The sequence below is a fragment of the Suncus etruscus genome, chromosome 20 (genome assembly GCF_024139225.1).
Source record: "Suncus etruscus isolate mSunEtr1 chromosome 20, mSunEtr1.pri.cur, whole genome shotgun sequence".
In the NCBI taxonomy this organism is placed as follows: domain Eukaryota; kingdom Metazoa; phylum Chordata; class Mammalia; order Eulipotyphla; family Soricidae; genus Suncus; species Suncus etruscus.
Genome location: NC_064867.1, coordinates 20,754,490 through 20,767,936, shown reverse-complemented (window position 1 = coordinate 20,767,936; position 13,447 = coordinate 20,754,490). Strand labels below are relative to the sequence as shown.

Here is a 13,447-nt window from a genome sequence, read left to right as displayed (position 1 = left end):
AAGCGCTAGCCAAGGAAGGAAGGACCGCAGTTTGATCTCCCGGTGTCCCATATGGTCCCCCCAAGCCAGGGGCAATTTCTGAGCACTTAGCCAGGAATAACCCCTGAGCATCAAACGGGTGTGGCTGAAAAAAAAATAGCCAATAGTAACTCATGAAGCTTGCAGTTGAAAAGAAATAGGAATAGAGTATGAAAGTCATTTCACAGGGAGGTCTGCAGTACAGAAGTAGGGCTACTAAGATGGTGTGAAAGAGGTTTTGTAAGAGTGGAGTGAATAGTTTAAATATGACTGAGATTCATTCTCTTAGCATATTAAGTATCTGGTTGTTGCTATTTTGTTAAAAGACTGGTTGAATTGTATCTGTTCCAACAAATTTAAAGAAATTATCTACTTTATTTTAGCTGGTCCCTTCAGATTTTCTTACTCTTTGAATGCTTTTTCTAATAATTATAATTTATACCTAAAATTATATAAAATATTTATAATAAGACATTTTCTTTATGTAATGATTAGGATGTTGATTTCAGATTTCAGAATACAATAAATATTTGTTAAATTGTAAGAAAGACCCCCCCCCCAAAAAAAATTCTAAGAAAGACATGTATATCAGAGTGGTTCCAGAGTCATAATCCCTTTTGTAATTTATTTAATGAGTTTTCAGACTACTGAATTTAAAATGCTATTGCATTTATGAAGGAACTATATTTGATCATGGGCTATTCTTTTTTTTCCATCCCCAAATGGGCTGCTATTTAACTGGTTTGAGAATTGAATTATTGCTTTTTTGCTTTTTTTTTTTTTTTTTTTTTGTGGTTTTTGGGTCACACCCGGCAGTGCTCAGGGGTTATTCCTGGCTCCAGGCTCAGAAATTGCTCCTGGCAGGCACGGGGGACCATATGGGACGCTGGGATTCGAACCGATGACCTCCTGCATGAAAGGCAAACGCCTTACCTCCATGCCATCTCTCCAGCCCCTGCTTTTTTGCTTTTTTAAAGCAGCATAACTAATAGTTTTATTTCCCTGTGCTTTTGAGTTGACTTATGGATGTTGAAACAAATTATTTTACTATGTAGTCATAGTATCTCTGAAATATATGTTTTATCTGAAGAATATTTGATATAATCTAATAAATGTCCTCACCCAGCAGCACTCAGGGGTTACTCCTGGCTATGAGCTCAGAAATAGCTCCTGGCAGGCTCGGGGGACCATATGGGATGCCAGGATTCAAACCACTATCCTGCGTGCAAGGCAAATGCCTTACCTTCCTGCTATCTTTCCGGCCCCAAATGTCCTCTTTTTAAAAAAACACTAAAATCACTGTAGATTACAAAATTACTCTTGGTTGAGTTTCAGGCATCCAATATTGGAACACCGATCCATTCACCAGTGTCCACTTTCTTCCACCATTCTAGCAGGCTTCTTTTTTTTTTGTCTTGTTCTGTTTTGTTTTGGGGATCACAGCATTACTGACCATGCTCACTGGTAACTCCTGGCTCTACAGTCAGCAATCACTCCTGGCAATGCTCAGGGACCATAAGAGATTCCAGTGATCATACCCAAGTGGCTTCATGCAAGGCAAGAGCCTTACCCACTGTATTATTTCTTCAACTCTTAGTGAATCTCTTATAAGTGATTGTGAAAAAGGCAAGCTGCTATAGCGTAAGAGGAATGGATCATCGTTCTCTTTGATAATGAGTTTCAGAAAGTTTATAACTTGCATTCATGAAAATTTGGGGGGAAAATTGGATACCAAACCTTGAGTTAGCTGAAGCAAGAAGGGAGGAAGAAACATAGCAATTTAGAGTGAATGATAGAGGAAAGGTAGTCTTATCTACCAAGGTTAATGAAGACAAAATTGTAAGAGGTATTTACTGTCAGTCCCATGTGCTGCTAAAATATGTTGTACTTAGGTTTGGTATATCATTTTCGGTGGTAAAAAGGCTAGCTGCAGTTAAACTTAAAATTATTTTAAAGTTCAGGGGGTGGAGAAAGTAATGGGGATAAGGCTCTTGCCTTGTACATGGCTGACCTGGTTCAATCCCTGGCACCCATATGTCCCCTGAGCCCTGCCAAAAATAACCCTGAGCACAAAGCCACGAATAAACCCTGTGTATGGTGTAAAATAAACAAAAACATTTCACTTTGTTGTTTATACCTAACTTTTACTTTCATTAATATCTACACCATATCTTATCTTCTGTTAGCTAGAGCTAAAATAACGTATATTTGGGCCCGGAGATATAGCACAGCGGTGTTTGCCTTGCAAGCAGCCGATCCAGGACCTAGGGTGGTTGGTTCGAATCCCGGTGTCCCATATGGTCTCCCCTGCCTGCCAGGAGCTATTTCTGAGCAGACAGCCAGGAGTGACCCCTGAGCACCGCCGGGTGTGGCCAAAAAACAAAACAAAACAAAAAAATTAAAATACCTATATTTATAGGCTCTTTTTTCATTGCCTCCTTGTGATAATTACTCTTGATTTTAATTCGTGTGTGTGTGTGTGTGTGTGTGTGTGTGTGTGTGTGTGGCCACACCCAGTGATGTTCAGGCCTTATACTTGGCTCTGCACTCAGGATGACTCTTGACTGTCTCTGGAGATCATCTGCGGTGCTGGGATTGAACCATGTTTTCTCAATTACAACAATTGGTGGGGGGCACATGATCAGGGCTACTCTAAATCTGTGCATGGAGTTGGCTCTGGGTAAAGGTCTGGGGACCTTGTTGTTGTTTTTTTTTTTTTTTTTGGTTTTTTTTGGGCCACACCCGGCGGTGCTCAGGGGTTACTCCTGGCTGTCTGCTCAGAAATAGCTCCTGGCAGGCACGGGGGACCATATGGGACACCGGGATTCGAACCAACCACCTTTGGTCCTGGATCGGCTGCTTGCAAGGCAAACGCCGCTGTGCTATCTCTCCGGGCCCTGATTTTTAATTATTTTAATTTCTTCCTTTGGAAAAGAAGGCAGAGTATATAGCTCAGTAGTGGAGTGCATGCTTTGCATGTGACTTCCAGAATTTAATACCTGGCAACAAATAAAAATAAAAATATTTTTAGAAATAAAAATTACAGGGGCTGGAGAGATGGCACAGCATAAGTTTGACTTGCATGCAGCCGACCTGGAAGGGAACCAGTTCGATTCCCAGTATCCCACAATGTTCCCCAGCCTGCCAGGGCCAATTTCTGAGTGCAGAAGCCAGAAAACCACTGAGTGTGCCCCCCACCCCCAAAAAAAAAATCAAGTTTTAAAAAGAAAAATTACAAGTCAAAGTTAAGTTCAGATGTCAAGATACATATTGATTGAGATGATGATGTGCTATATTTAAAGTGTTGTTTTAAAGCAATAATATGTAACAAAATATTAGTGTCTGTGGTAAAGGACTGGGCCTTATTCCCCAGTAGTATAAAGCCAGAGGTATGATGTTAGCAATAAAGATAGTATTTATTGTGTCATTGTCCCTCTGAGTTTTCAAAAGTATCTATACTGTATTCTCTTATCAACCATGAAAACTTAAGTCCACAAGCGTATCAAACTATATTTACTCTTGTTTCCCAATACATACATACCTACAAAAGTTTAACTTATAAATTAGGCACAGTGATAGTAAGAACAGTAATTATAAAATAGATTGCATAATATATTCTTTAAATTGTTGTTAATTATAGGGCTGGATAGATAGCACAGCAGTAGAGCGTTTGCCCTGCATGCGGCTGACCCAGAACAGACCCGAGTTCAATTCCTGGCATCCCATATGGTCCCTAGAGCCTGCCAGGCGCGATTTCTGAGCACAAAGCCAGGAGTAACCCCTGAGCGCTGCCAGGTGTGACTCAAAAAACAAAATAAAATGTTAATTATAGATGTAGTCTTTGTCTTAAAATTTATCTTATTGCAAATATTTTTTGGATGATGTTAGTCCCTGATTGTCACAGTAAAAGTGAAAGTAAATATACTACAGTATATATTTTATGTCTGAATATTTTACAATTTGGAGTTTTTTTAGTGTGTGGGCTATTGGGTTTAAATTACTTTTTTGCTTAGCTTATGGGTTGATTTTGTGTTTTGTATTTTAGGGTATTTTTTAGCAGTGCCAGAAATCCAACCTAGGAACTCAATCTTGTAAAGGCTTAGTACTGAATTTGTTCCCCTGATATGGTTTACAGTTTGTGAAACATTTGCATAAACTTGTGAAGCAATATAGGAAATGTGCCAGGAGGTAGCTGAGGGAGGCTAGAGCACAGATCCTGCCTCTATCCTTGACCCTTGAGCACTTTGGGTGAGTGTGGCCCTAAAATGAAGCAGGAAATGTATCAAAACATTGCATATCATGACACTTTACCATGTAGAAAAGATTACGCCTATGCTACGAAGGTTTTATGTGCTCTTATATGTTCTATATTGTGAGAATATTAGATGAGGCACGATAAACTTTACTGCATTCATTTTCTTTTTTCAGCTGCTTTTCTTACCCAAACTGTATGTCTCGACGACACGACAGTAAAGTTTGAAATCTGGGACACAGCTGGCCAAGAACGATACCATAGTCTAGCACCAATGTACTACAGAGGAGCACAAGCAGCCATAGTTGTATATGATATCACAAATGAGGTAAGTAGATATGCAGTCTACAAGAAAACTAGCCTTACTATCCATTTTTTCTATTAGAGATTACAGAAAAAAGATGTTGGAAATGTATTTTGAGTTAGAAAATCTGATGGTGAAGAATAGCTCTATAGATGGGCAGGCTTAAAGCCTTATTTCTGAAAGATGCTTCTTAAAATTTTTAAACCCATGCCATTTGACATTTTTTGTTTCCCCCCCAGGAGTCTTTTGCCAGAGCCAAAAACTGGGTTAAAGAACTTCAGAGGCAAGCCAGCCCTAACATCGTAATAGCTTTATCAGGAAACAAGGCTGACCTTGCAAATAAAAGAGCTGTTGATTTTCAGGTATGCTGGATTTATTTTCACTTACAGGCATGTGTTTATAGTCATTTTTCTTCATAATCAACACTTGAATTAGATACAGTTTTAGAAACATGCAAATGGGTGTTTAATAAACAAATATACGCTCTTGTTAAAATGCTTCCAATAAACCTGTACTGTTAAATAACTACACAACTCTGAAATATACCTTGGTTTTAACATTTTTCATTGACCCTAGACAATAACAAAGTGCAGAAATCTGTAGAAAAGGTGGTTTTGTTCTGTCCTGATCCCTTTACCTACACTCATCTGCATATATACATATATACTCACATTTCATTTCATAATGAAAATATATTTCAGAAAGAGACAGCTCCAAGAACTAATGTATATTCTTACATGCCAGAGACCTGGCATCCCTTTGTAGTAGCCCATTTTTCCCTGACCATGGTCAGGAGCAGCCCCTGAGTAGCGCCAAGTACTACTAGTTGAAGATATTTCCAAGATATTGGGAGTCACTTAAAATAAAGCCAAGATCTCTATTTGGGCTTTTAAAAATTTGCTGTTTCCTTTCTCCTTGGGTTTTGGTTTTTTGTTTTTTTATTTTATTTTGGGGCCACACGGGAGCGATACTCGGGGATTATTCCTGGCTATGCACTTAGGAATTACTCCGCATAAACCTCGGGATCATATGTAATCCTGAGGATTGTACCTGAGTCAGCCATGTGCAAAACTGGTGTTCTACTCACTATTATCAATCACTCTGACCCATTTTCTTTCTCTTTAGTTTCATTGCCATTGGAATTTTACTTGTCATTCCCAGTAAATCCATGATGGGATCGTTTTCTTTTTTGATTATGAGATACACCAAGTGAAAGGAAATTGATTCTCTTACTTCATTAGAAATTTAATAGTTCTCAAAGGAATAATTCATGCCATTAAAAAAACAAAATGTTGGGGGCCTGAATAAGAGCACAGTGGGGAGGGCACTGCCTTGCATGTGGTTAACTCTTAACTTGATCCCCAGATCTCTTATAGTCCCCAAACCTGCCAGGAGTAATTTTGAACACAGAGTCAGGAAGTAGCCCAAAAACCACAGACAACAACAAAAACTGTTGGAGCTAAGGAGCTTGTCATGAATACATCAATCTTGTTTCTATCCTCAGCACTACTAGAAGTGATCCCTGAGAAAAGACAGATCCTGGAGTAAGACCTGAGCACCACCAATGTAGCCCAAAGACAAAAATTAAAAACGTGTCAGGGGCTGGAGCAATAACACAGCAGTAGGACATTTGCCTTGCAAACTTTGGCATCCCATATGGTCCTGAGCCTGCCAGGAGTAATTTCTGAGTACAGAGCTAAGAGTAACCCCTAAGTGCCATCAGGTGTCCCCCCAAAATAAAAACACTTTAGACAGGAAGCTCAACAGGCTGATTCGCATGCCAAGTACATGCTTAGCATATAGAAAATAACTTGTTTAGTTCCTGCCACTGCATGGTCTCCTTACACCACAGAGGGTAGTCCCCTAATCCAGAGCAGGATGTAGTCCTGAAGCACTGCCAGGTATGGTTCCCCCCTCAAAAATAAATCTATAAACACTTTACTATATATAACTGATACAGAATGAGACTAATGGTTATCATTTAGTAGTTGGAGCCAATGTTAGACATTTAGATTTCCCTTTTTTTTTTTTTTCTCTCTATTTATGGGGTTTTTGGTTTTTGGTTGGAGCTTTGGATTTTGTTTGTTTCCTTGTGGGGGTCACACCTGGCACTACTTAGATTATTCCTGTGGCCCTGCCATAGGAATTACTCTGGTGACTATATGGGATGCCAGGGAATCAAGCCTAGGTTGTCTATGTGCTATCGCTCTGGCCTCTCTTTCATTTTTGGGGGGAAAGAGGGTTGAGGGGAGTAGTGGGAAGTTGGTCCATACGTTGTGGTGTTCAAGGTTTATTCCTGGTTCTATACTCAAGCGTGTCTCATAGTAATGTTTATGGGCTATTCCTGGCTTTGATCAGGAGTGACTGGTGGATCAAAATGGAGTCTGCCCCATGCAAGGCAAGTGCCTTGGTTATCTTTGGCCTCTTAATTTACTTTTTTAATTTGGGGAGACTGGTTTCCCTTCTTGGGGGGTCACACCCATTGGTGCTCAGGGATTATTCCCAACTCTGCTTAGGAGTTGCTCCCAGTAGTGTTCAGGCCTCCTAGATTCAGTCCATTCAGTATCTCGCTGGTTGGCTCCTAGTTTTTTGGGTTTGGGGGGTTTTTTGTTGTTGTTGTGTTTTTATTTTTGAGTTTTGGGTCACACCTGGCAGCGCTCAGGGGTTACTCCTGGCTCTATGCTCAGAAATCACCCCCGGCAAGCTTGAAGGACCATATAGGATGCCGGGATTCGAACCACTGTCCTTCTGCATGCAAGACAAACGCCCTACCATGCTATCTCTCCGGCCCCGGCTCCTAGTTTTTTATAATGCAAGTTGTAATGGTTATCAGTTTTATTTTTGTGTCAAAAATAAAATAGGTAGAGGGGCCGGGAAGGTGGTGCTAGAGGTAAGGTGTCTGCTTTGCAAGCGCTGGCGTAGGATTGACTACGGTTCGATCCTCCAGCGTCCCATATGGTGCCCCCAAGCCAGGGGGCACCCTGAGCACATAACCAGGAGTAACCCCTGAGTGTCCAATGGATGTGGCCCAAAACCAATAATAATAATAATAATAATAATAATAATAAATAAATAGGGGCCGGAGAGATAGCATGGAGGTAAGGCGTTTGCCTTTCATGCAGAAGGTCATCGGTTCGAATCCCGGCGTCCCATATGGTCCCCCGAGCCTGCCAGGAGCGATTTCTGAGCATGAAGCCAGGAGTAACCCCTGAGCGCTGCTGGGTGTGACCCAAAAAACAAAAAACAAAAATAATAATAAATAAATAAATAAATAAATAAATAAATAAATAAATAAATAAATAAAATAAGTAGAAAGGCATTTGCCTTTCATACAGAAGATCATTGGTTTGAATTCTGGCATCCCATATGGTCCCCTGAGCTGCCAGGTGTGACCCCCCCCCCCCAAAATAAAATAATAAAATAAAATAGGTGGGACCGGAGCAATAGCACAGAGTTAGGGCGTTTGCCTTGCACACAGCTGATCCAGAATGGACCCAGATTCAAGCCCCAGCCTACCAGGAGTGATATCTGAATACAGAGCCAGGAGTAACCCCTGAGCGCCACCAAATAGGCCCCAAAACCAAAATGATGATGATGATGATGATAAATAAAACAGGTATAATATGTAAAAAGGATGCTTCTGATTTTTCTACAAACAGGAAGCACAGTCCTATGCAGATGACAACAGCTTATTATTTATGGAGACATCAGCTAAAACATCAATGAATGTAAATGAGATATTCATGGCAATAGGTAAGATATGTACATTTATTTACATGGGAAAATACTTGGTTTGGCTGTCTTAAAAATGGTCCTGTCTGGAGTACAGGTGGGGGTGGGGTGGGATGGAGGGAGATTTGGGACTTTGGTGGCGGGAATGTTGCACTGGTGAAGAGGGGTGATCTTTATAGGACTGAAACCTTATCACAATCATTTATGTAATCAAGATATCCAAATAAAGAGAAAAAAAATAATCTTAAAAAAAAAATGGTTCTTTGATGACTACATTATTTTTCTACACTGCTTTATCAATCATCACTTTTTATTAAAGCTAGATTATTCCTCTAGTTATATCCAAGTGAGTTAAAAGCTCGGACTTTGAACTGATTGAGCAGATAAATTTGTTTAGATTTGTTTTCTATAGAATAAAAACCACAGCAATGTGTTTTTCTTTTTGTTTTTTGTTTTTTTGGTTTTTGGGCCACACCCGGCGATGCTCAGACGTTACTCCTGGCTGTCTGCTCAGAAATAGCTCCTGGCAGGCATGGGGGACCATATGGGACACCAGGATTCGAACCAACCACCTTTGGTCCTGGATCGCTGATTGCAAGGCAAACGCCACTGTGCTATCTCTCCAGGCCCTACCTTTTTTTTTTATAAGATGCTTTGGACTTAGCAACGAGGGCCCACCAGACCTCTCTATACCTGACAGAGCTCATGAGGCCAGGAGTGTCTGGAAATGAAACCTAGGCCTCTGACATGCAAGCATGCAGCTCAACCCCAATGAACAATCCTGGGAGGGAAAAAGTGTTATGTGGTGGTCAGTTGTTTTCTTTCATTCAAGTAAATGATTTTGATCTCAGTTCTCATACAGACAGGTCATGTACTTTGCTGCTGAGCCACACCATCAACCCCATTCAGCAATATATTTTAAGACAATCTGTAGTAAGAAGTCTTTGTTTTTGGATTTAGAAAGAGGTTAGGGAGGGAGTCACCTTAACTATTCTCATTGACTATTGATGACTGTATTTGTGGGTTGCTCCTAGTGGTATTCTGGAGACTATACTTGTTAGAGGCAAACCAGAGCCACACACACACACAAAACATGCAGATGTAGAGCAGCCTCTTCAGCCCAGTTGAGGTTTCTTTCTCTCATTGATCAATAAATTCTCCTTTGCCCCAATAAAGTACTGATTTTGTTAAAGTCCTTCCTCTTTTTTTTTTTTTTTTTTTGTTGAAGGACTTGGCGGGGCCACACCCAGCAGTGATCAGGGGCTATTCTTAGCTATGTTCTCTACATGGCACTTGGTGATGCCAGAGATCAAACCAGGGTTTGCCACATGCAAGACAAGTACCCTACCTGTATACTATCTAAGCCAGGGGTCTCAAACTCGTGGCCCATGGGCCATTTGCGGCCCTCCGTACAACATTTTGTAGTCCGTGGCCGATCTTCAAATACCGCAGTATTCGCGATTCGCAATAAAAATCACATTAGTAAAAAAAACTTTCATTAAACATTTGCATACCCCGAGCAATTCTGTTCGGGGTATGCAAATGTTTAATGCGATTTTTTTTTCTTACTACTGCGATTTTTTTTTTATTGTGAATATTCGGTAAGCGAATAATTGTGAATACTTTGTGCCTAGCGCAGACGTCATTTCCGCTACTCCTGCCCGCTGTCCCTTGCATTATCGGAGGCCTAAGGGAGAGAAGGGAGCGAAGTTTATTACAGAATTAGATTTTGTCATACCTTCATCATGACTTCATCAAAGCCTGCAGTGAAGAGAAAGATTAATAACGAGCACAGACAATTTCAGGAAAAGTGGGAGACGCAGTATTTCTTTGTTGAGCACAGGGGCATCCCCATATGTCTTATTTGCTCAGAGAAAGTTGCAGTGCACAAGGAATACAGCTTGAAATGCCATTATTCAACTAAACATACTGAGGAATGTGCAAAATATCAATAAAATGAGAGAGCCAAGCAGGTTGCCAGTCTTAATAAAGCATGTCTAATGATTTCTTCAAGAAAGCAACCAAAGAGAATGTTGCATCAGTCGAAGCTGGTGACATGGTTAGTGAGATGATTGCTAAGGCAGGGAAACCATTCACAGAAGGAGAGTTTGTTAAAAAATGTATGTTACAGGCTGCAAGTATTATCTGTCCGGAAAAGAAAAGTCAGTTTAGCAAAATCAGCTTTTCTGCCAATACTGGCAGAGTGCATTTCTGACATGTCAAGTGACATTTATCATCAACTGTGTGAGAAAGCCAAATGTTTTGATGTATACTTAGTTGCTCTTGACGAGGGCACAGATAGAACAGACACTGCGCAGCTCACAATTTATGTCCGTGGTGTTGATTGCAATTTTGAATTGACATTGAGGAGCTGCTCACGATAATTCCAATGCATGGCCAGACCACCGCTAATGAGATATATCGGCATCTGTGTGATGCCATTGAGAACGCAGGTTTGCCATGGAAGAGGTTTGTTGGAATAATAACCAATGGAGAGCCATCGATGACAGGGAGGAAAAATGGACTGGTGGCACTTGTTCAAAAAAAAACCTTGAAGACGAGAGTGTAGAGAAGGCCATTGTTCTTCACTGCATTATCTATCAGCAGGCCCTTTGCAGTAAATGCCTGCCGTGTGACAATGTAATGTCTGTTGTGAAATGCATCGACCAACTGAGATCCAGGGGCTTAAAGCACAGGAGGTTCCTTGCTTTTTTAGAGGAAATGGAGTCAGAATATGGAGATGTGCTCTATTTCACCGAGGTACATTGGCTCAACAGGGAAAATGTCCTGAAAAGATTTTTTGAGTTGAGAGAAGTGAAAGCCTTCATGGAGAAAGATGGGAATGCTGTTTCTGAGTTGAGTGATCACAAATGGCTCATGGACTTAGCTTTTCCTGTTGACATCACACATAAGCTGAATGTACTAAACAAGATGTTACAAGGTCTGGGGCAGCTTATCAGTGCTGCCAATGACAACGTGAGAGCATTCTCCACAAAACTTGTGTTATGGAAATCCCAGCTCTCTCAGACAAACTTTTGCCATTTCCCAGCATGCAAGGAACTTGTGGGTGCAGGCATGCCATTCAGTGATGATAAATATGTTGATACTATTTTTAAGCTAGAGAAGGAATTTGATCACAGATTTGTAGACTTGAAAAAGCACAGAGCCACTTTCCCAATTTTTGTGGACCCCTTTTCCTTTGATGTGCAAGATGCCCCTCCTGTGCTTCAAATGGAGCTCATTGACCTGCAAGGCAACTCTGATCTCAAAGCCAAGTTCAGGGAGATTAGTTGAAAAGCAGGCATGCATGAGCAATTTTTGAGAGAATTGCCCCTCAGCTTCCCTGAGCTTTCCCGAATGTTCAAGTGCACCATGTGCCTTTTTGGGAGCACATATTTGTGTGAAAAGTTATTCTCCACATTAAACTTCAATAAGTCAAAGTACAGGTCTAGACTTAATGATGATCATCTTCAAGCCATACTGAGGGTCTCAACTGCTTCCTCTCTAAAGCCAAATGTGGTTCAGATTTGTGAGAAGTGCTGTCAAGTTTCTGGCAGCAAGGAATAGGCAAAAGATGCCATGTTCCGAAGAACTGTTCATGATCTTCACTCAATGTTCTATTCATGCTCAGAAGAAATAATTAAAACTGTTAATGAGGACTTTTTTTGTGTGTGTGTGAAAACCCTTATGCAGCCCTGCCTCACCCCGACTTTGCCTCCTGCGGCCCCCAGGTAAATTGAGTTTGAGACCCCTGATCTAAGCTCTCCAGCTCCATAAACCAGTGACTATTGACAAATGTTAAAAGAAAAGTATATAAATAGGCTGAAGATTTTGTTGTTGTTGGTGGTGGTGGTGGTTTTTCGGGCCACACCCGTTTGATGCTCAGGGGTTGGGGTTACTCCTGGCTAAGCGCTCAGAAATTGCCCCGGCTTGGGAGGACCATATGGGACGCAGGGGGATCGAACCGCGGTCCTTCCTTGGCTAGCGCTTGCAAGGCAGACACCTTACCTCTAGCGTCACCTCACCGGCCCTAGGCTGAAGATTTTAATAAAAACGTAATGGAAATGTTTCAAAGCATTGAGGCACAAAGACAAATAGGGAAAATAAACAATATCCATTCTTCATATTACCTCAGTGGTCATTTTTTAAAATTATTCGTATTGCTCTGATCTTCCTTTAAAGTATTTTTAGGGACCAAGGAAAAATCTCAGGGGTCAGAAGACCCATGTGCCTGCCCTGCGCCTACCTACACCTCCAACCTGCATTGCCGGGGCTTCCCCAGACCACATCTCTAAGCTGGAGCATCGAACTGTCAGCCGTGATTTGAGTATCACCACGTGGTTTGACCTTCCCCACAAAATAAGCTTTATATTTTCCTCTTTTTTTTTTTTTTTTTTTTTTTTAATGTTTTCAGGTCATTGTATCCTAGTCATCCTAGTCTTTGTTTTTGTTTGGTTTTATTTTTGGTTCTTGGGCCACACCCACTGGCGCTCAGGAGCTACTCCTGGCTCTGCGCTCAGAGATTGCTCCTGGCAGGCTTGGGGGACCAGCAGAGGATTGAAACCTTGGCTGTTTGCGTGCAAAACAAAACACCCTACTACTGTGCTATCACTCCAGCCCCTTTATCCAAGTCTTTCATCAATTTTGAGAGTTTTTTGTATATGGTAGGAGGTTGTAGTTTAGTTTCATTCTTTTGTATGAGGCTGTTCAATTTTCCCACATTTATTATTTTAGTTTAGTGTATTTATTTTTGGAACATAAGGCAGTACTCCAGGCTGACTTCTGGCAGTGCTGAGTCATGTGTGGTACTCAGATCAAACTGGAATGAGCCATAAACAAAGCACCTTCAGTTTCAATACCAACTCTCCTGGCCTCAAAACACATAATACTTATAATTATAATAATGCTTGTCTCACAGATCTCATTATTAAGCAATGAAATGTAGTCACAATATTGCTTCTGTCACCAAAATAAAAGTTCTGCTTTTGACCCTAATCTCCACAAGAATGACACACATGATAGTAGAATGTACCACCAGTGGCTAACATTAGGAGTAGTGTAATAAACATAAAATTGTAACTTCAGCATCAATGTGTAAATGGTGCAGATTATATGTTAAAGGGCTACTTCAGTGAACCCGA

The 13,447-nt window shown here is 40.9% G+C and overlaps 1 protein-coding gene across 1 annotated transcript in view; it reads left to right on the top strand.

The window, feature by feature from the left end:
- The window catches only part of RAB5A (RAB5A, member RAS oncogene family), a 33,036-nt gene that overhangs the window by 18,272 nt on the left and 1,317 nt on the right, over window positions 1-13,447 (top strand). The window contains exons 2-4 of the mRNA XM_049766150.1: window positions 4,447-4,598; window positions 4,814-4,936; window positions 8,234-8,327. Coding sequence (XP_049622107.1) covers window positions 4,447-4,598; window positions 4,814-4,936; window positions 8,234-8,327 — 369 coding nt within the window. The remainder of the gene's footprint in view (window positions 1-4,446; window positions 4,599-4,813; window positions 4,937-8,233; window positions 8,328-13,447) is intronic.